General features: G+C 52.0%; 3 protein-coding genes across 6 annotated transcripts in view; all 3 read right to left on the bottom strand.

The window, feature by feature from the left end:
• Positions 1–7,293, bottom strand: part of R3HCC1 (R3H domain and coiled-coil containing 1) — a 21,896-nt gene extending 14,603 nt beyond the window's left edge. For both annotated transcript variants that reach the window (XR_008489441.1, XM_054396679.1), the window contains exon 1: positions 7,280–7,293. The gene's annotated coding sequence lies outside the window, so the exon portion shown is untranslated. The remainder of the gene's footprint in view (positions 1–7,279) is intronic.
• LOC128978716 (D(1) dopamine receptor-like) lies at positions 1,474–4,309 on the bottom strand. Of its 2 annotated transcripts, XM_054396683.1 has the most exons (3): positions 4,291–4,309; positions 2,750–3,790; positions 1,474–1,757 (listed from the first exon to the last, which is right to left on the bottom strand). In XM_054396683.1, the coding sequence occupies exons 2-3, from the start codon at positions 3,759–3,761 to the stop codon at positions 1,708–1,710; spliced, it is 1,062 nt and encodes a 353-aa protein (XP_054252658.1). In that variant the 5' UTR covers positions 3,762–3,790; positions 4,291–4,309; the 3' UTR covers positions 1,474–1,707. The 2 variants fall into 2 exon arrangements, with proteins under 2 accessions (XP_054252658.1, XP_054252657.1); XM_054396682.1 differs by lacking the exon at positions 4,291–4,309 and having other exon boundaries at positions 2,750–4,019.
• Positions 4,390–22,039, bottom strand: LOC128978714 (charged multivesicular body protein 7-like). Of its 2 annotated transcripts, none has more exons than XM_054396681.1 (11): positions 21,750–22,039; positions 20,391–20,565; positions 17,083–17,268; positions 15,386–15,519; positions 14,970–15,018; positions 14,544–14,663; positions 13,868–13,966; positions 13,382–13,442; positions 12,720–12,881; positions 11,243–11,354; positions 4,390–4,406 (listed from the first exon to the last, which is right to left on the bottom strand). In XM_054396681.1, the coding sequence occupies exons 1-10, from the start codon at positions 22,037–22,039 to the stop codon at positions 11,290–11,292; spliced, it is 1,341 nt and encodes a 446-aa protein (XP_054252656.1). In that variant the 3' UTR covers positions 4,390–4,406; positions 11,243–11,289. The 2 variants fall into 2 exon arrangements, with proteins under 2 accessions (XP_054252656.1, XP_054252655.1); XM_054396680.1 differs by lacking the exon at positions 4,390–4,406 and adding an exon at positions 8,454–9,148.

The following is a 22,039-nucleotide window of genomic DNA, read 5'->3' as shown; positions in this document are numbered from 1 at the left end:
CCTCTCTCTCTCTCTCTCCTTTTTTCTGCCAAATCCATTCCTCCTAAAGCTGAACAATCACTTCAGGGGCAGCTCCCCAGCACAAGTTTGTGGCAGCCAATAACTGGACCAAAGAAAAAAAAAGCCCCAAAGGATCACATCATCCTCTCCACTGCTTTTGGCAAGCTCACCCTGCAAGAAAAGACAGTGAGGTGCTGGAGGGTATCCAGAGAAGGTTAAGGAAGGTGGGGAAGGGTCTGGAGAACAGGGCTGGGGAGGAGCAGCTGATGGTGTTCAGCCTGCAGAAAAGGCTGAGGGGAGACCTCGCTGTTCTCTACAACTCCCTGAAAGGAAGCTGGAGCCAAGTGGGGGTTGCTCTCTTCTCCTTAGGAAGAAGCAACAGGAGGAGAGGAAACGGCTTCAGAGTTGCCCCAGGGGAGGTTTAGGTTGTGGGGAAGGAGATGGTTCTAGAGGGGGCTGAGTCTTAGCAGTGCTCCTCCAGAAAAACCTCAAGAATAGACTCTGGGGATGGGGTAAGCTCCCCTCCCTCCCACGCCCATTCCAGTGTAACTCGACTCTAATTGGCTAATTTTGGCTAATTACCTTTCCTCTGTAATTAGCACTTTCTGCTTCCCCCCGCCCCCTTGAACGTTTTGCCAGGGAGGGGGAAGAGGCTTTTCTGCTGTGCTAAAGACGTCTCAGATTCAAGGCGATGTGGATGTGCTGCTGCCCTGTTTAAGCAGGAATGGATCACAACATCCTCCCTCAAGCCCCCCCACCCCTGTCACCATGAAATGCTGGGGGCTGTCCCCCTGCTGTGTCTACCCCCAGTTCCCCAGACACAAGCTCCCAGCTACTCAGGGAGAGGCTGATGAAAGAGCAGAGGTGAGGCAGGAGGGCTCCTGGAGAAGGCATTTTTATTGGAAGGAGACAGCAAAGGAAGGATCCTTAATGGAATCGGGGAGGAAGGGAATGAGAGGGAGAGCAAAGTGAAAGCCTAGGCAAAGGAGGAGGAAGATGTGGTGGAGGCACAGAAACCAAACCAGCAACCTTCTTGCTTGAACACTCAACTTCCTCCTCCACCTTCAGAGACTGAAGGGCTCAGACCCCTTCCTTCCCAAAGGCTCCAAGGGAAGCGTCACAGCTCCTGGCTCCAAGCCACAGCTTGTGCTCATCCCTGGTTGCCCTCAACCCTGTGTGTCCCAGCTCAGAGAGGCTGCCTCTTGCTCCAGGCCCAACCTTTGGTGTGCAGAATCCTTCCCTGCAACACGCTCCAGCCAAGCTGCTACCAAGCAGAGCCTCAGGGCTCCAGGTGAGGTGGCTGCATGCCTGCCCAGACCTGCAGGATAATCTGCCTGAGCAAAGGAGACAGAGGTGAGCCCAAGAGGGCTCTCCAAGCAAGACCATTTCCTCCTTCCTGCACAGCCCACCCCAGAGCTGCCTTTCCCACACAGCACAGCACAATCCCGGGGAGCAGAAGGCAGCAGCAGCCAGTCCTGCCAGCAGCATTGTGCCCATTGAGCAGCCTTGGGCTGGTGGCCTCTTGGACACAACCAAAGCAGGCTCTGTCCCCACAAGCACAGCTGCATTTGTGCTTCAGGAGCTGTGGAGCAGAAGCTCAGCAGACCACACAAGTCTTTGCTTGCTCAGCTGAAATCCCAGGGATGGTGGAATTCGAGCCCTTGCCTTTTGGTCTGCTGCAGAAAGCATTTTTCCCGTGGGTCAACTTCAGGGAGCAGCCAGCAGATCTCTGCTGCCCACCCGGGCTGGATCTGAAACTGCAAGCAAGAAACCCACATCTCTGAACCCCCTCCCCCGAGCCACCTGAGAGGTCACTCTGGCTGCTCCATGCCCACTAACACAACTGCTGCCCAGAGAGAGAGAGAGCAACATCCACATCATCCTCAACCTCCTCAGAAAGCAGGGAACTGCAGCTGTGCTCCTGCTTCCATCTCTCCTCGAGCCCATCCCACCACCCCATTCCTGGATCATAGGATGTTAGGGGTTGGAAGGGTCCTTTGAAGATCATCCAGTCCAACCCCCCTGCCAGAGCAGGAGCAGAGAATCCAGCACAGGTCACACAGGAACACATCCAGACAGGGCTGGAAAGGCTCCAGAGAAGGAGACTCCACAACCTCTCTGGGCAGCCTGCTCCAGAGCTCTGGGAGCCTCCCAGTGCAGAAGTTCCTCCTCATGTTGAGGTGGAACCTCCTGTGCTTCGTTTGTATCCTTTGCCCCTTGTCCTGTCCCAGGGTGCAACTGAGCAGAGCCTGGCCCCTGCCTCTTGACCCCCAGCTATTGATAGACATTGATCAGATCCCTCTCAGTCCTCTCCTCTCCAGACTAACCACCCCCAGGGCTCTCAGCCTTTTCTCACAAGGCAGTGATCCAGTCCCTCAATCATCCCGGTAGCCTTCCCCTTAGACTCTCTCCAGCAGATCTCTGTCCCTCTTGAACTGGGAAGCCCAAAACTGGATGCAATATTCCAGGTGAGGTCTCAGCAGGGCAGAGCAGAGGGGGAGGAGAACCTCCCTGGCTCTGCTGGCCACACTCCTCTGTGACCCTCACAGTGCCGAAGTTCCTCCTCACGCTGAAGTGGAACCTCCTGTGCTGTAGTTCATATCCATCAGCCCTTGTCCTATCCCAGGGTGCAACTGAGCAGAGCCTATGCCCTCCCTCTTGACCCTCAGCCCCCAGAGGAAGGCTCAGTGGAAGGTGTTGCTGGGCAGAGGTGTGACCCTCTCCAGGCAGACAGCCACCTCGCACTCACCCAGCACGGCGCTGCCAGAGGGCTCAGAGACCTGCGACTCCCTCTCCAAGGACACCTCCTTGCTTTCCACCTGCAGAGCAGCGTGGGGGAGCAGCTGGGGGTAGCTGAGGGTCACCACCACCTCCCTCTGACAGGTGGTGTCAGGGTGGTAGGAGACCAGCTCGTTGCTGAAGTTCACCCTCTCCACCGCGTCGCTGGGGCACAGGCGGCCGCAGCCCAAGAGGGAGGCGAAAGCTCGGCGGAAGTCTGCGTTGAAGGCGTAGATGATGGGGTTGAGGCAGGAGTTGGCCCAGCCAAGCCAGGCAAAGGTGCTGAAGACAGACTGACTGACACAGGGGAACTCCCCTGGCTCCTGCAGGGAGAGGTCGCAGAAGGGCACCGTGCAGTTGAGCACAAAGAAGGGCAGCCAGCAGAAGACAAAGACGCCCATGATGATGGAAAGGGTCTTCAGGACCTTGGTCTCCTTCTTGAAGGAGTTCTTCAGGGAGGCTTCCTGAGGACAGTCAGCAGCCTGGCAGCCCTGGGCATGGCCTGCTGCCCTCTCCAAGGAGGAGATCCTGCGGATCTGCCGCCGGGCGGTGCGGAAGATGCAGCTGTAGGTGCCCAGCATGATGGCCACAGGGATGTAGAAGCTAACCAGAGAGGAGGAGATGGCGTAGGTCCTGCTGAGGCTGGAGTCGCAGTTCTCCTCTTCCTCCTCTTCCCCAGGGACATGAACACCTGGCTCCTGCTGGCTGAGGAGGTGGTCCTTGTGCCACCTCAGCTGCACAGGGATGAAGGAGATCAGGAGGGACAGCAGCCAGGCCACCGCGATGGCGCCGAAGGCCACAGGCTGCGTCATCCTCCTCTCGTAGCGGAAGGGGTTGGAAACGGCCCAGTAACGGTCCAGGCTGATGATGCACAAGTGGAGGATGGAGGCTGTGGAGCACATGATGTCAAAAGCCACCCAAACATCACAGAAAGCCCCAAAGGGCCAGTGCCCTGCCACCTGGGAGGCAGCCTTCCAGGGCATCACCAGCAGAGCCACGAGGAGGTCGGACACTGCCAAGGAGATAACGAAGGAATTGGTGACCTTGGAGCGCAGGTGTCTGAACCTGACCACAGCCACACACACCAGGGTGTTGCCCAGGAGGGTGGAGAGGATGAGAAGGAAGAGTAAGGCAGCTGTCACCACACGGAAGGACAGCTCAGGGTTGCCTTCTGCCCAGCTCTTCCTACTGCTTGTGTCATTGACCACGTCCGGCCCCCCTCCTTCTGCAGAGCCATCCATGGGTTCCCCTTTGTTCCAGTCCCTTGAGAGGTCTTGCAGCTCTTCAAGTCCCCAGCAGTCCCTCTTTTCACTGCTGCCAGCTCAGAGGCACCACCTGCAGTCCTCCCAGCTCTCACCCCCAGCCAGTGACCCAGCACAAGGAGAGGTGCTTGAAGCTCTCAGTGCTCTCCAAGGCTCCTGCTGCCAGCCTGGCGCTGGGTTTGTGCCCTCTTGCCTCCCATCCCACTCGTCCTGCTCTGCAGCCTGCTGCTCACAAAGAGCTGCCACTCACCTCTGGCACTGGAGTGAGCTGCCACAAGCCTTCCTCCCCCTCTCTGAAGCTCTTCATCCGTTGCTGGTCCGGAGCCTGCTACAGAATCCCTTCTGCTGTGGCCAGGCTGGGACTTGCTGCCAGATGAAAGGAGGAATCTGAGCTCTCTGCTCTCACAGCTGAACCTTCTCTGCTCAGCAGCCAGGCTGCTCTGCTGGCTGCTCTCCCCTCTGCATTTCACACAGCTGAGAGCTCTCCCTGCCTGCACACCAGGTCCCACACTCACCAGTTCCATCCTCTGCCAGCTAAGAGCCATGGCACTGGGAGTCCACAGCTGCCAGGGTTAAGTCGCTTGGGAATGGAGGTGATAGGATTGAAGGGATAAAAACCAACAAACATCCAAGGGGGATTTGAGGGTCCTCAATGCAAAAAATCAGGATGGGAATTGTCTGCTTCATCTCTGAATAAGAGACACCCAAATTGACTGCACAGGCACAGAGATGAAGGACCCTAAACCAGTTACTCCCCACAGCTGCAAGTGCTGCAAAACTGGCATTAAATTCACACTGCAACAATTCTTTTAAATCCACAGGGGATAAAAAGAAGGAAAAGGACACATAAAATAAAATTTGTACAGATCTGGAAGTTTTGGGGTTTTTTTGCTTTCTGAAAGCAGCAGGCAAAGCACTTTTCAGACTCTTTCTATTCAGCAGAAGCTCTGTGTGGGACCAAAAAGGCTGCAGAACAGCACTCTGATAACCATTCTGATCCTGAATCAATCAGTGATAAAATGAAGCTTCTCTAGAGTTAGAGAATGGTTGGACTTGAGGACCTTGAAGGTCTTTTCCAACCAAAATGATTACAGGATTCTTCCAAGTCCATCATTCTTTAATTCCTACCTAATTCCCCAGTAGCTATCACCTCACCAAGTGACCCAACAGCTGGAAAAAAAAAAAAAAAAAAAATCAAATCAAGATGTCTTTCCAGCACAGCCCCCAGCCCTGGCAGCAAGCAGTGGGCACCCCTAAGAGCTCCCCTCACCACTCTTAGCCACCATTTCTCCTTCTCATCCAAGGACTGAGCAAAGCTGGACAGCCTCAGCCCACTGCCTGTGGTACCAAAGGTGGGAGGTGGGCACAACCTGGTGGTCTGCTGGGGCTGAAAGGCACTGAATCACAAGCATCATGGTACTGCAGAAGTGGGGGGCAGTATCCCCCTGCCCCCTAAAATTACTCCTTTGCCTACCCCTGAAAGCTCTCACTGCAGACTGAGAAGCAAATCTCTGCCCTCTTACACCCAGGGGGAAACCACAAGGTTAGGACCCAGGTCTGACCTGGAATCCATCACTTTGTGATTAAATCCTCTCTAAGCACAAAGGCTTCTTTGGGCAGAAAACATCAGGAAAAAAAAAAAAAACCCACCAAACAAAACCAAAACAACCCTTCAGGAGGCAAGATTCCTCCAGAGCCAGCTCAGCAAGAGCTGCTTCAGTGGGGACTTGCCTTTGAGAAGTGGCCAAAGTGGGAAAGGGCAACAAAAGCTTCCCAAATCCAGCTGAACCTCCCCCCTCAGCAGCACTCATTCCCTCATTAGCTGGGTGGTTGCTGTGGTGTGTGCTGCTGAGCCCTGCCTTTGCCTGCCACAGACACTACTTCAGAAGCAAAGCAGCAGCCAATCCACACCGAATCAGCCCAGCCACACACACAGAGATTTAATTAACCTGCCCCTGCCACCCAGGCTTTGCACAGATGGGCAACGGGAGCTGCCCAAGAACAACTTTCAAACAAGAGCTTCATTATCCCCGTGAAGATCCAGCAGCAAGAAGCTCCCTCCTAAAGCAAACGGCACGCTTGCTTTGTGACAGGTCACAGACACTTGCTGCCAGCGCGTCACAGCATTTAATTCGGAAGGCTTCGTCTAATTAAGCCTCATTAGTTCCACCGTCTGCAGCCGGCTGCTGCCAAGTGCCTGTGCCAGGAGCCGCCGCTAGATGGCAGGCGCAGCCCCCTCGTGGCTCAGCACCGAGTCCCAGAACGGTTTGGGTTGGAAGGGACCTCAAAGGTCATCCAGTCCCAACCCCCTGCCATGGGCAGGGACACCTCCAGCTAGAGCAGGTAGCTCACCCAATCTGGCCTTGAACACCTCCAGGGAAGGGACATCCACAGCCTCCCTGGGCAGCCTGTGCCAGAGTCTCACCACCCTCACACTGAAGAACTTCTTCCTCAGCTCCACTCTAACCCTGCTCTGCCTCACCTTCAAACCATTCCCCCTTGGCCTGGCTCTGGACACCCTCAGCAAAAGTCTCTCTGCAGCCTTCCTGCAGGATCCCTTCAGCTATTGCAAAGCAGTTCCCCTGGAGCCTTCTCCTCTCCAGGCTGCACACCCCCAGCTCCCTCAGCCTGTGCTCACAGCAGAGCTGCTCCAGCCCTTGGATCATCTTTGTGACCTCCTCTGGCCTCCCTCCAGCAGCTCTGTGTCCTTCTTGTGCTGGGGACAGCAGAGCTGGAGGCAGGATTGGAGGTGAGGTCTGAGCAGAGCAGAGCCCAGGGGCAGAATCCCCTCTCCTGCCCTGCTGCCCACACTCCTCTGTCTGCAGCCCAGCACACAGCTGCCTGCTGGGCTGCAGGAGGGCACTGCTGGCTCCTGGGGAGCTTCAGATCAACTCCTGCCTGCTAGAGGCAACCTTCTCTCCTGAGCAAGCTGTTCTGCTGCATTATATTGCTAACCACTTGCTCCATTTCCTCACTTAAGCACCTGCTATTTTTTTTCCCCCCAAAGAATCAACTGAAGGACTATTTTAAACACCACTCAAATGTGATCTGCTTCCAAGTCTGGTGGCAATTCAGCTCTAAGTTTTTATATTTAATTTCCTCACCCAGCAAGAAGCTGCCCTTTTATTTCCCTTTCCCTGCTGTCTCACCAAAATACACTTCACATCCTCCATTCAGCCATCTTGATTACATCCCCCTCCACCACCACCACTTTGCATCAAAGGAAGACAATTACAAACCACTTCAAATCAAGCAGCAGCTGCTTGGCTGTAACTCCTCAGTGCCTCTCTTCCAAGAGCTGCCTCAGTCAGATCTGTTACAGCATGGCAGAAGTTGTTTACTCCTGCAGGAATCACTTTGCACTTTGCAGAGCAGGGGACAGGTTCTGCTAGTGGGGGGAAAGGAGGCAGAGTCAGATCCTTTAAAGCAAGGCTCAGTGATGCTGGCCGGAGGCAAGACCTGAGCTGCGCTGTGGAAGAACATCAGCAGAAGAACAAGCAGCTTCCTCCTCCCTGCAGCAAACCACAGGAGCTCTCCAGGGACCAACATGCCAGTTCCTATCAACCCTCTTGCCAGAGGAAACAGCCCTGACTGCCTGCAAAGCCAAAGCTTACTGCAGGCATCTTCATATGTCAGAGGGAAGTAGGAGTAATTTGGGTTGAGTGGCTTCTACACCAGGTTAACTCCATCTGGACTGCCTTGAGAAGGGAAAATACACCACCAGGCTCCTCTGCTGTGCTGCTTAACTACCCTCAGAACAAGAAGCTGGACAAAAAACTACCCCAGAATAAGGCTTAAATATTGATTAAGGGTCAGGCAAGGGCTGTGATCATCTGGCACAGCCAGTTCCTCCACGGCCACAGCCAAGGGCTTGTTTGTTCTTTCCAGTAAAGGTGGGGAGGCACTGGAACAGGTCGTGGATGTCCCCTCCCTGGAGGTGTTCAAGGCCAGGCTGGAGCAACCTGGGCTGGTGGGAGGTGTCCCTGCCCACAGCAGGAGGGGCTGGAACTGGATGAGCTTTAAGGTCCCTTCCAACCTGAGCCAGTCTGTGCTGCTCTGTGAGCCCTGAAACTGCACAGTTGTCAAGGTGCACAATAAAAGAAGTGGCAGAAGCAAAGCCAAAGCAGCAAACCTCTCCAAAAGGCATAAAGCAAAGGCATCACACCACCACCACCAAAACTAACAACCAGGCTTCAAGTTAATCCCCAGTGCCTGTTGGGCTTATTCAAACCCAGAGCAAAGGCTGAGGGACATCCAAAGCTGGAGAAGTAGCTCCTCAGTGTGGGTTTTTTGTTTGACAAAGCAGCCCAGGAAACCACCCGTTCATTACTTTCAGCAGACAAGTTTTATAGATGCAGAAGCAGAGCTGGAACAGCACTAACATGGCAGTGAGCTGTGGCACAGAGAAAAAAAAGAAGAAAACAAACAAACAAGAAACCCAAAAACAAACCAAGGAGGCACCCCAAGGGAGTCTGGTTCCTCCCCTTTATTACAGACAGGCAGAAAACACAGAGGTTTTTCTCCCCTTTCACTTTACAAAGGGAAAGCTTCAAGTCACCTCACACAGCTCCACCTGCAGCTGGGGGTGGGGGGGGGGAGGGAACTGCTGCAGGAAATTCCTGGCAGGAATCTGCACTCTGGGCCAAAGCCACAATGAAGCCAGGGCCAACCCCAGCAACCCAGTGCATTGTTCCCTGCCCCTCTGGGCTTAAGAGCTGGAGCACCACTCATGACCAAGACCTGGAGCACCACTCATGACCAAGACCTGGCAACTCCAGCCCTTAGTTGATTATTTTTCACCCCAGGCTGCCCCTCACCTCCACATCCACAGGGCTGGAGCAGTGGAGGGGAAGGAGGCAGGGGAGAAATGGTAAGAGGGGCAGAAATGTTGAGAGGGCTACATTCCAGGGTCAGGAGGACTGGTTACAGCAGCACCACCACCCCCCAGCCAGTCACTCCCCTGCCAGGCACAGGCTCTGTCTGTGTGTGTGTGGTGTGTGGGTGCAGAAAGCCAAATTAAGAGCACATTCCCCTCCTGGAAGGATCCATTGCTTCATCTCAGGCTTCCTGCTCCTCCTCCACGTGCACAGGCTGAATAAAAAGGTGACCTGCAAAAGATGACCATTGCACTTCTTATGGTCCATAAAAAAAAAAAACAAAAACCTCTTTCAGTTGCCCTGCTCAGGGCTTTTTGTGCATTAGAAACATCACCAGGGTTTTATTTGGAGGGTGGCTCCTGACCTTGTGAAACTGCAGCATCAAGACTGAAGGCAGAGTCAAGGCTGTGATGAGAAGCCCTCTCCTCCCAAAGGCAAAATGCTGCATCCCTTCTCCTCCCACCCCCAAACCCACTTGGGACAAGAGCTCCAAGATAGTTTTTGGTGAACAGGGGGAGAGAGAAAACCAGCAAAGCAGCTCAGATTTCCAAGTAAAAGCAAAACAGAAAGTTGCCTCCTACTGACCACAAGGCTTTGTCACCCAACAGGCAGGAAGAAATTTCCTTCAGTTCAATCTTTTGCAGGTCTCCCTTTTTTAAGGCCTTTAGTGTCATTACAGAAAAGAGGAATTCTTTTTTGTGGATATTTTCTGTGTTGTTTTTTTTTTTTTTTTTTTGTCTTGTGCTTGCAATTGCAGCCCCCAAAACCTCCTACAATCACTCCTACAATCAAAAGAGTTACAGTGTTTAGTTGTCCAGGACTGTGCAAAAATACAGACAGGGAGTGGAAGGCTGGGAAGAGGGAGGAGAACCTTAAGAGGTGGTGAGGAGATTGTTGCAGGTCACTCAGCATTCCAAGGACAGCACTCAGGTGGCCAAGTGTTTGAAACAAGCCCAGGAGAAGAGCCAAATGTTGAGCAACTAACTGCAAGGTGGCTGCAAACTCATGATTCTCAACATCAGCCACAGCAAAGGGAAGAAAAAGAACCAATAACTCCCCCCCAAACAACAAAAAACCAAAACAAATGAATAAAAAACTCAAACAAAAAAACCCAAAGAAACACAAAACCCCAAACAAGGAAAAAAAAAAAAAAACACCCCAAACAAGGAAAAAAAAAAACAAAACCCAAACAAGGAAAAAAAAAAACACCCCAAACAAGGAAAAAAAAAAAAAACCAAACAAGGAAAAAAAAAAAAAGAAAAAAAAAACCAAACAAGAAAAAAAAAAAAAACCAAACAAGAAAAAAACCAAAAAAAAACCAAAAAAAACCCCAAACCACTCCAAACAAACAAAAAAAAAAAAAAAGAAAAAGGAAAAAAAAATCAAGAAAAAAAAACCAAGAAAAAAAACAACAACAACAACAACAAAAAAAAAAAAAACCAAGAAAAAAAACCCAAGAAAAAAAAAAACCACAAAAAAAAAAAAACCCAGAAAAAAAAACCCAGAAAAAAAAAAAACCAAGAAAAAAAAAACCAAGAAAAAAAAAAACCAAGAAAAAAAAAACAAAGAAAAAAAAACCAAGAAAAAAAAAACCAAGAAAAAAAAAAACCAAAAAAAAAAAAAACCAAGAAAAAAAAAAACCAAGAAAAAAAAAAAAACCAAGAAAAAAAAAAAACAAGAAAAAAAAAAAACCAAAAAAAAAAAAACCAAGAAAAAAAAAACCAAGAAAAAAAAAACCAAGAAAAAAAAACCAAGAAAAAAAAACCAAGAAAAAAAAAACAATAAAAAAAAACCAAGAAAAAAAAACCAAGAAAAAAAAACCAAGGAAAAAAAAAACAAACAAGAAAAAAACAAGAAAAAAACCCCAAACAAGAAAAAACCCCAAACAACAACTAAAAAACAACCAAGCAAAAAAACCCAACCCCTCCCCCCCCCCAAAAAAAACAAACCAACCAACCCCCCAGCCCCCAAAGGAAGCAAACTTAACCCAAACCAATGAGCACTGTTATGGACACAGAAGAGTTTTGTCTTCACTGGCCAGAACCTTGACTTGCATCCCCAGAAGGGATGACTGAATGTCACAGAGTGACTTGGGGAAGGGGGTGGAAGGTGGGGTGGGGGTCACAAGTCAACTTGAGACCAGTGCAGATGTTGGCACAGAGATGACAAACACCAGCTGGGGCCAGTTCCAGAGTGGATTGTCATGGCAGGAGATCCTCTTGCTGAGCAAAGTGGGATCCATGAAGAACAGGAAGAGTGTTCCCCATTCCCCCCCTACCCCTCCCCAGCTCTCTCCAGAAGTTTTAAGTCATTAAGTAAAGGAACCTTTAGGCCAACTTCTCAAACTGCAGCACCAGGATACTGTTGGGTCTTTAGAGATTCAGTCCCAGAGCTGGTTTGGGTTCAGAGGAAGCAGAGGGAGTCTTTTGTGCCAAATCTAGAGAGAAAAAAATAGCAACAGAAAGAGATCGGTTTCTCAGCAAGGAAGGGTGGCAGGCAAGTCAGTGAGGAGATCAATCACACCCAGAACTAACAAAAACACTTCCAGAGGGCCTCAGGGCTTCCATATTCCACTGTGGAAAGCCACACACAGGATGTGCTCTTCATCTGCTCTGAAACCTGACCACCATCAGCTGCACAAACCTGGGGCAAGTTTGAGGCTAGTTCCTTTGAGAAGGTCACAGAGTTACAGAGCTCCAGAAGCTAGAAAGGTCCAGGAGGTGTGCTGGGAAGTGTAATCTTTGTCTTTCAGACCCAGAAGTCCTCCATTCCTATAAATCTGGCTGCAAAGTTAGTTTCTTCCCCTTTCCCTCCCTTTTTCCCCTCCCTTTTCCACTCCCAAGAAGGATGAGCAGGTTCTTATCTCCCTAGTATGGGAGTAAGGCCTGGTTGACCTTGGGAAATGCTGCCAATTATGCCTGGAACAGCTTAACTGGGGCCTGGAGTTGCCAAGCTGAATTTTGTGCTGTGGCACAAATGGAGTGGTATGGGGTGAGGGGCATGGAAGCCTAGGTTTGGTTGGCCTGGTATAGAGGGAGATTTGTGTGAAGCTTTGGCTTAATGAGTTTCTGTGTTAAGCCCAGACTGTGGATTTCTGTGTATTTTATATGCTTTGTAGTTTCTAAACAGCCTTTCCATTGAAACTTCCCAATCCTCTGTGTGACTGTTCTTCTTTTGCCCCTTCTGGGGCAATGGAGCAATCTGTCTGCTCATTAAACCTCTACAGAACTTCACAGACAGACCTAACTGTTCACTAACAGAGCCCTGCAAGGAACATTTGAGTCTCTTTAGCCCTGGCTGAGACAGGCCCAGGGTAAATTCAGAATGCAGGTCAAGTCCACGAGCTCTGGTCACTCACTGCTACTCAATACAGAGTAGTTCAGTGCTAGTTTGGTACTAGTTTAAGCAGACACCACCCCTAGGGAGGGCATTCTAGGACAGAGAAGATGCTGCATGCTTGGCAGCAACTGGCATGAAAATGTTGGGCTGCTTTATGAGCAAACAGCAGAGCCCCAAACCACTGCCTGGCTTCCTGCAGGCTGGGAAATGACAGTGAAGATGCAGCAGTCCAAGCACTAACTCCCTCCCCACAGGGCCTTCTAATTTCCTTATGTCCCATGGGACAAAGTCCAGGCAGCATTTCTAGGAGTTCTCAAGACATAAGAGTTGGCTTTCAACTATGTCACTGAAGTGGGAAAGCTCCTGGCTCAGATTTGAGTTCTGCCAGGTTATCCTCTCATTTGGGAAGGCTGTCAGAGAGCCCAACAGCTGCTGGCTAAGCACCCCTTGCTGATATCCATACCTCCATCAGACACAGAGAGCTTTTCCAACTCAGCTTCAAGCTCAGCATCAGAAATGGGTGGGTTCAGCACCTTCTGAGGAACAGCAGGCAGATCTACAGGCTCCTTAGTTGAGTCCTGGAGGAGACTGTCCAGCTCCTTCTCCAGTTCCTCTGTGTCCATCTCTGCTGATTCAAGAAAACATTAAGTCCTGAGGAGAAAGAAGCTGCACACCTCTGCAGCCCAAGTCTAACACAGTTAGGATTACTCCCATCCATCATAAGAACTCCTCTTTGTGCTTCTAAAGGTGAAAATTCCCTCCTGATCTCAGGGAGAAGTGCTGAGGAATCCAAGGACAAGAAAACCTTCCACTCTGTGCCCATTGCCCCTTGGCCTGTCCCTGGGCACCACTAAGCAGAGCCTGGCCCCAGCCTCTTGCCCCTCACCCTTTAGCTCTTGTTGAGCATTGCTCAGATCCCCCTCTGGGGCTGCTCTTCTCCAGGCTCTCAGCCTTTGCTCCTCACAGAGCATCTTCCCAGCCTCCCCTGGACTCTCTCCAGCAGTTCCCTGTCCCTCTGGAACTGGGGAGCTCAGAACTGGACCCAGATGTGGTCTCACCAGGGCCAGGGTAAAGGAGGAGAAGAACCTCCCTTGACCTGAACAAAAGATGAACCCCAAGACATACCTAGACCATTGACCCCCACTCCAGCCAGAGTCTGGGCTACTTCATCTTGAGTATCACAAAGCTGAGGAGAAAGACAAAGTGTTTGATATGAAATAGAAACTCAGCTAGACTCAGCTGCTCAAGGCCTCATCCAGCTTGGCCTTGAACACCCCCAGGCAGGAGACATCCACAACCTCCCTGAGCAGCCTGTTCCAGAGGCTTACCACCCTCATACTGAAGAGCTTCTTCCTCAGCTCCAGTTTAACCCTACTCTACCTCAGCTTCAAACCATTCCCCCTTGTCCTGTCTCTATCCATAAACACAGAACACAGCCAGGTGCTGAAGACCTCTCTTCTTGATCTAAAAACAAAAATCCAGATTAAGTCACTTTGGTGACTTATGGAACAGAAAACTAAGCAGCACCAGAAGCCTCAGCATTAAGAGCAAACTGTGTCCAGCTACACAGCACTTGGCTTGATAATTTAGATGTCTTCCTATTTTCAGTACCTCTTGGATCTGATCCACCAGGTTCTCTGCCTTCTCCACAGTAACATCCTTCATGGAAAGCTTCAGAGCTCCCATACCAGCCTGATAGGCATTAAATACCTTTAAAATAAAGAAAAGAGAAATATCATAGAGGGGGCCTGAGAAATCATCTATTCCAACCCCCCTGTGGGTGCCCTCACCTTCCTTCTGCCCTTTTGGCCATCAGAGATTCATAGCATGGGTTGGGCTGGAAGGGACCTTCAAGATCATCCAGTTCCAACCCTCCTGCCATGGGCAGGGACACCTCCCACCAGCCCAGCTTGCCCAAGGCCTCATCCAACAGCCTTTGAACACCTCCAGGGAGAAGGCATCCACAACCCGTTCCAGCATCTCCCCCCCACCTCATCCTGAAGAATTCTTCCTCAGATCCAGTCTAAATCTGCCCCATTGCTAACTGGGAACAACCACCAGGCACTGTTAGCTTCTCTCAAGGTCTGTTATCCAAGCAGGACCCTCACAGAAGCAGAAAATGGGAGCCACAAGCAGGTTGCTTGAGCTCAGGAGCCCAACTGCAGACCCGCTGTTTCCTAGAGCAGACCAGCAGCACCCCCTCAGCCACGAGCTCTGTCAAGCAGGTAGAGCAGCAGGAATGAGAAGAGCAGGGCATGAAGTGAGCAGCAGAAAGGCAAAAAGTTACCATCTGGTCAGTCTGGGAGGCGTAGATCCGATCCAAGATGCCCTGCACTGCATCCAGCTTGGAGTGAAGCTCTTCGATTCGCCTCTCCGTCCTCCGCTTGGACTTCAAACACCTCAGTGCCTGCAGGCAGCAGAGGCACAGCCTTGGGTTACAAAACCAAGCAGCAACCAAAGGAAGTGTTAAAAAAAACAAACCCCAAACAAACCCAAAACCCTAGCAGCCCCCAGCTGGTTTGAAGAGCTGGAGAGATCCGTTTGTCTTCACGCCGCATCACCCTGGAGAAATCGATTCTTAGCTTCAGCACAGATAGACTTTTAGCCTCCAACACAGCTAAGTTGAGGTTGCTAATGCCCAGCCATTATCTGCAGTCACAGATCAGCTCCCAGCCACTTGTAGCTGCTCCCAGCAGGCAGGAGGGTCACTTACCAACTGCTTTTTCCCAGCTCTGCAAGCACTCCGGGCATCCTCTTTACACCTGCAAGGGGTTGAAGGAGGAGAAGAAGCTCTCAGTGCTTTGCCAAGCAGCAGTAACTGCACAAACCAACACCCAAGCCTCACTGCCTTGCTCTACAATCCAGAGGTGACTAACCACCCTTTAAGCCATTGTCACTTCTCAGGAGTAGGCCTTGAACCCATTCCAAAGCCTTTGGAAAAGCTTTCTGTAGTTTTCATGGGGAGAGGCTGCCAAACCTGCCCTGCCCTGCCCCAGGGCTGGGGCTGCTATGGACAGGAAAATGCAACTTGCACTCTCAGGCAGCAGCTTCCTTCTAACTATGTGACAGGAATACAAAGTTCTACAGAGTAAACAGATGTTCCTTCCCACCACCCTTCCCCAAAATTACTTCTCTGCTTCCTGGGAAAGGGACTCCACCTTCTGTGACAGCAGCTGTTCACTCTGCATCAGCTGATAGACTCCAATGTCCACATCATTCATGGGGGAGACTTTGGCATGAAGACCTCGGGCAAACTTCACTATCTAAAGAAAGAAAACCCAGGAGCTCCAGTCACTGCTCTTCAGAATCTCTGCCTGCACTGGAAATACTTTGCTGGAAGGATCATAGAATGGTCTAGGTTGGAATAGACCTCAGAGGTCATCTCCTCCAACCTCCCTGCCATGGGCAGGGACACCTCTCAGCTAGACTCAGCTGCTCAAGGCCTTATCTAACCTGGCCTTGAACACCTCCAAGGAGGAGGCATCCACAGCCTTCCTGGGCAACCTGTTCCAGAGTCTCAAAATGATGCTTTGGCATCCCCAGTTTAAGCCTTGGAGTGATGAGGATGTAGCACTCATCACAGAATTGAATAATCTCATTTCCTGGCCCAGAGTAGCAATGGAGTGGGCAGCAGGAGCAGGGCAGGGATTGGCCCCCTGGAGTGGGCACTGCTGTGGCCACACCTTGAGTGCTGGGCTCAGTTTTGGGCTCCTCACTCCAAGGAGGACATTGAGGAGCTGGAGCAGGGCCAGAGAAGGGCAATGAAGCTGGGGAAGGGTCTGGAGAACAGGGCTAGTGAGGGGCAGCTGAGGGACCTGGGGGCTGTTCAGCCTGGAGAAAAGGAGACTGAGGGAAGACCTTCTGGCTCTGAGAGGAGGCTGCAGCCAGGTGGGAGTTAGTTTCTTGTCCCAAGGAACAAGTGGCCTCAAGTCACCCCAGGGGAGGTTTAGGTTGGACATTAGAAGAAACTTCTTCCCTGCTCAGGAAGGTTGTGGCTGTCCCCTCCCTGGAGGTGTTGAAGGCCAGGTTGGATGAGGCCTTGAGGAACCTGGGCTGGTGGGAGGTGTCCCTGGCCTTGGCTGGGGGTTGGAACTGAATGATGTTGAACCCTTCCAACCCAAATGAATTTACCTATCCGTCCAGCCGGCAATCAATCCATCCCTATCTACCTACCTACCTATCCGTCCAGCCGGCAATCAATCCATCCCTATCTACCTACCGATCCGTCCAGCCGGCAATCAATCCATCCGTATCTATCTACCTATCCGTCCAGCCGGCAATCAATCCATCCGTATCTATCTATCTATCTGTCCAGCCGGCAATCAATCTATATCTATATCTATCTATCCAGCCGGCAATCAATCTATATCTATATCTATCTATCTAGCCGGCAATCAATCTATATCTATATCTATCTATCTAGCCGGCAATCAATCTATATCTATATCTATCTATCTAGCCGGCAATCAATCTATATCTATATCTATCTATCTAGCCAGCAATCAATCTATCTATATCTATCTGTCCAGCTAGCAGTCAATCCAGCTAGCTAGGAATCTACCTATTTATCTCTCCATCAAGCTAGGAATCTGCCCCTTTTCTAGCTGCTGAATTGCATGAGCAGTATCACCAATGTTTGAGGGACCTGCCATGCAGGAATGAGGATTTGATCTCATCCACACTCAGGGCTGCAGCATTGGAGCAGACAGAATTTACCTTTCCACACACAGAACACCCAACACTGAGCCGAGAAACCGTTCCTTCCAGCCAGATGAAACGCAAGACAGGGATTATACCACCCAAAAGCAGTCACCTTGACCCTGTACCTTCTCTCCATTCTGTTCCAGGATGGTGACCCTCTTCTCCTTTTGCAGCTGGAGGAGCAGCAAGTAGAAGGTCCTCTCATCTGGACAGACTGTGGCACAGAGGGAACGCAGCTCAGAGAGGGCAACAACCGGGTGGGAAGAGAGCGCCGAGTTCTGGTAGAGACGATAAACCTCCTCTGCCTTCTCCTGCAAGCAAGCAGCAGAGCTGGGGCTGAGCTTCCACAGCACTCTTCTTCCTCCTCACCTCCAACAACTGCCAAGCCCACACCAACTCCCTCCCATGCACTGAAGGTGAGAAGTTAGACCACGTCGTGTCTGCAGCCAGCCAGGCTCTCAGAACGAGCAGGACAGGAATATTCCCAAGAGGCTGCAGGAATATTCCCAAGTGGCTGCAAGGCTTTATGAATAGCAACACTGACAGGATCAAAGAACCAAAAAACAAGCCAACCAGATCCTGGGCTGCAGCAGGAGAAGTGTGGCCAGCAGGGCCAGGGAGGTGATTCTCCCTCTCTGCTCAGCTCTGCTGAGACCACACCTGGAGTACTGCATCCAGTTCTGGAGCCTCTGTTCCAAGAGGGATCTGGAGGTGCTGGAAGGTGTCCAGGGAAGGGCCATGAGGATGAGCAGAGGGCTGGAGCACCTCTCCTATGAGGACAGCCTGAGAGAGTTGGGGTTGTGCAGTCTGGAGAAGAGAAGGCTCCAGGGAGACCTTCTTGTGGCCTTCCACGATCTGAAGGGGGCTCCAAGAAAGCTGGGGAGGGACTTTTGAGGGTGTCAGGGAGTGATAGGACTGGGGAGAATGGAACAAAGCCAGAAGTGGAGAGATTCAGACTGGAGGTGAGGAAGAAGTTCTTCCCCATGAGAGTGGTGAGAGCCTGGAATGGGTTGTGCAGGGAGGTGGTTGAGGCTCCATCCCTGGAGGTGTTTGCAGCCAGGCTGGATGAGGCTGTGGCCAGCCTGATCTGGTGTGAGGTGTCCCTGCCCATGGCAGGGGGGTTGGAACTGGCTGAGCCTTGTGGTCCCTTCCAACCCTGCCTGATTCTATGAAAAACAGCCCAAGAAGAACAGCAATGGTGTGGCCAGCAGGACAGGGATTGACCCCCTGGACTGGGCACTGCTGAGCTCACACCTTGAGTGCTGGAGTCAGTTTTGGGTCCCTCACTCCAAGAAGGACATTGAGGGCTGGAGCAGGACCAGAGAAGGGCAATGAAGCTGGGGAAGGGTCTGGAGAACAGGGCTGAGGAGGAGCAGCTGAATGAGCTGGGGGTGTTGAGCCTGGAGAAAAGCAGGCTGAGGGGAGACCTTCTGGCTCTCTACAGCTCCTTGAGAGGAGGTTGGAGCCAGGTGGGGGTTTGTCTCTACTCCCAAGGAAGAAGTGACAGGGCAAAAGGAAACAGTCTCAAGTTGCACCAGGGGAGGTTGGATAGCAGGAAAAACTTCTCTCCTGAAAGAGTGGTGCCCAGGGAGGTGGTGGAGACACCATCCCCTGGAGCTGTTCAAAAAAACGTGTAGACACTGGGGACACAGTTTAGTGACCACGGTTGGGCTAAATGATCTTAGAGGTCTCTTCCTACTGGAATATTTCTGTGACTCTCCAGACTATTCCCAATCCCTGTGCAAATGCTATGGAACAAGATAAGAAGGACACAGGCAGCAAGTTGGCTTCCCCTGCTCTTCCTGAAGTTTTCCCTCCCTTCCCAAGTCTAAACCAAATAAATCCTTTTCTTCAATCCACACTTTCCTTGTGCTCACAAGAGTCATCTGTAAGTGGACAAAGCAAAGAGAAGTCTTCCCCATTTCAAGTGAGAGTTATGGTCCACTTCAGACTCTAGAAACATCTCTTTCCATCCACCCCCAGATTCCACAGTGAGGTTTGTGGTTTTCCAGGCACCTTTTGAAGAGGTTTCTCTCCTCTCCCATGCATGCACCCTCCAAAAGGGCTGTGGGAACACCAGAGCAGAGGGGAAACACCATCTGCTCTCAGCCTACCTACAAATAAAGGAACATACATCTAAAAAGGTTCTTGGGTTTCTGCTAGACCAAATCATTTAGACACCTCTTGGTGTTAATGCAGCAGAGTAACAGGGAGAGAGACACAAGGCCTCCCCTGTCAGCAACAATGAGTTCTGTGAATCCACAACACAAGCCACAGCTCAAGGTACCACTAACAATGTGTCAGAGAAAAGGGTCTTGCACAGGATGTGAGGCCCCAGCTGATGGTGAGGCTGGACATCAATCCAGGCTGGGGATGAAGAGCTGGAGAGCAGCCCTGAGGAGAGGGCTGCTGGGTGATGATAAGCTCAACAGGAGCCAGCACTGAGTGCTGCCAGCCCAGCCCCAGCCTGGCCTGGGCTGATCCCCAGCAGTGTGGGCAGCAGGGGCAGGGAGGGGATTCTGCCCCTCTGCTGTGCTCTGCTCAGACCCCCCCTGCAGTGCTGGGGCAGCTCTGGAGTCCTCAGCACAGACAGGGACCTGCTGGAGAGGGGTCAGAGGAGGCCACAATGCTGGGAGGGCTGGAAGGGCTCTGCTGGGAGGCCAGGCTGAGAGAGTTGGGGTTGTGCAGCCTGGAGAAGAGAAGGCTCCAGGGAGACTTCCTGGTGGCCTTTTAGGATTTGAAGGGGGCTACAAGAGAGCTGGGGACAGACTTTTTAGCTGGGTCTGTTGTGACAGGACAAGAGGGGATGGTTTGAAACAAAAAGAGAGGAGATTTAGAGTACAGGCAAACCAGAAATCTTTTCCATTGAGGTGGCCTGAGAGGTGGGAGATGTCCCATCCCTGGAACCACTCCAAGTGAGGTTAGATCAGGCTCTGAGCAACCTGCTCTAGGTGGGGATGTCCCTGCTGATTGCAGGGGAGCTGGACAAGATGACCTCTTAAGGTCCCTTCCCACCCAAAGGGGCCTGGGATTCCGAGTTCAGCTCAGTGATCACTGGACTGACAGCCAGCAGCTCTGACGTCCCCAGCTTCTCCCTGCCTCCCTCTACACCATTCCTGCAGGGACTCAAACCTGAGCCTCCCAGCAGCCTCCCAGCACACTCCCTTGCCTTCCCAGACAAAAACAGCAAGCCTGCCCCTCCCATTTCTTCGAAGGCAGAGAGGTCATTACATCAGTTTCAAGGAACATCTGTAGATATCAACTACTTCTTACCCCTGGGGGTACTCCATCCATCCCTCTCCAAGCTTTTAAACTCCTCAGAAGTACAAATGAGGATCACATCAACCCTGTTCCCTCCTTGCTAGCACATCAAATGACTCCTGAGTTTTCCAGGGATGCATCATCTTGAGCAAAAGCTCTCAACAACACTCACCTGCAGCAGCTCCACATAAATCAGGACTTCCTCTTCCTCAGGTATCTTACTGTCACCCAGCACACTGGAGAGAGTCCACTTGAGGGGCTTCAGAATGAAGACTCCCACACCCCAGGAGATCCAGCTGCTGTCTACACTGGCCATGAAGTCTGACTCCCTCTGCAGCTTGCCACGTCTGGAGAAAAGACACCAATGTGGAACTGAGTATGGACACTCCTGAACCCTTCCACTGCCAGCAAGCAGAATGTTTAACTGGAACATTGCTTGATGCTTTGGACACCCATATCCCCAGGGGCATTTTCTAACTAGAAGTCAGCTTCGAGCTAGAGTTTGATGTTTTACTACTGGGTATGAAAGTGCACAGAGGTCTGCAGCTTCCTCTGGACACCAGGGTCCTTTGCTCACTATCCTTCCAGTTTCTTTCTCCAGTTTCACCTGTTTCTCCCAGATTTCTGACTTGAAACTGGTGAGGCACCCAGCAAGGACGCTGACAGGGAAGGTCAGTGCTTAGAGGGGACAGCTGCACGTTTCAGGGTGCTTCACTTGAGGTGTTAAATTGCAAACACAAAACCCTCTGGATGTGAGAAAAGCTATTTTGCATGCTACAGACTAAGGCCCAGGGTATCAGTCCCAGGCTCTAGTTTCACAAGGCAAAACACTTGGCTGCAAACACCAGCACACCACAGCCCCACATGCCCCTACACCACCACATGCCCTTCCCAGCTGGATCACCACAACAACCGTTCCAGGGCACGACCCAATTTAACACAAAGCTCCTCCTGCACCAGCAAGCTCTTTCAGCACAGCCTTGCCCCGGAATTCCCCGCACTCCCCACAGCCTACACCTCCTGTAAGCCCCAGGGTGAGCTTCTCGACTCCCTACCCATGCTTCACCTTGCACCAGCTTCCTGAATTCCCCTCGCGCAACGTAATTCCACATTCCCTTGAGCCTCTCTGTGCTCTCCTCTCCCTTTGCTAGCCCTGGCACAGGAACAAAACCCTCTCACGCTCTCCCACGCTCCCAGCGTTTAGCGCTGGCAGGCACAACCATCTCTCCAAGAACAGCACCAAGCCTTTCCCTCATGTCCCCATCCATTCATCCACCACCTGCAGCGCTCTCCCTGCCATGCACACTGCCTGCATCTCCCAGGCTGGCACGACGTGGAGCTCTGCTTGCCCACAGCCATGGCGCAAAGCTCCCTCACACCCCCTCCTTCTCCAACCATCCTTCTTCAGAGCTCCTCTCCCCGCTAGCTGAGCCTCCCCTTCTCCCAGAGCCCACCGTAGCCTTCCTTGCCCTCCAGTCCCCGCGACGGGAGGGCTGCCAGACCCAGCCCCCCTCTTCTCTCCCGCAGGTACCTGAGGAGCTCCCGGAGGACAGTGCCGAGGCCCAGCGGGAGGCTGCCGCGCCGTTCGAAGCTGTGCTGCAGCTCTCGCAGGCAGGTCCGCACGACACCCCGGCGACGGCCGCGGGCCAGCACCAGCCCGACCCAGAAGGCCATCTTGCTGTCCCACTCGGTGCTGTTCACCTCACGGCTCTGCTTGAAAGCCGAGAAGAGGAAAGCCATACGCTCGTCGTCCGTTTCCCACTCGGGCGGCAGGTCCCCCGCCGGGGCCGGCCCAGGCGGCGCCCGCCCCGGGCTGCACAT

This window comes from Indicator indicator, chromosome 38 (assembly GCF_027791375.1).
Source record: "Indicator indicator isolate 239-I01 chromosome 38, UM_Iind_1.1, whole genome shotgun sequence".
Taxonomy (NCBI): domain Eukaryota; kingdom Metazoa; phylum Chordata; class Aves; order Piciformes; family Indicatoridae; genus Indicator; species Indicator indicator.
The sequence above is the reverse complement of the archived record's forward strand: the minus strand, read 5'-3'. Positions and strand labels throughout refer to the sequence as shown.

Excerpts from the sequence above, each read along its gene's own strand:
- LOC128978714 (XM_054396681.1), bottom strand. The coding sequence starts at position 22,039 with ATGTGCAGCCCGGGGCGGGCGCCGCCTGGGCCGGCCCCGGCGGGGGAC. Across the intron at positions 20,566-21,749 it reads GTCCTCCGGGAGCTCCTCAG|ACGTGGCAAGCTGCAGAGGG; the intron begins GTACCTGCGGGA and ends TCTTTTCTCCAG. Across the intron at positions 15,019-15,385 it reads CTTTCCCAGGAAGCAGAGAA|GTGTAAAGAGGATGCCCGGA; the intron begins GTAATTTTGGGG and ends AACCCCTTGCAG.
- LOC128978716 (XM_054396682.1), bottom strand. The coding sequence starts at position 4,019 with ATGGATGGCTCTGCAGAAGGAGGGGGGCCGGACGTGGTCAATGACACA. Across the intron at positions 1,758-2,749 it reads CTCTGGCAGCGCCGTGCTGG|TTTCAGATCCAGCCCGGGTG; the intron begins GTGAGTGCGAGG and ends TCTTGCTTGCAG.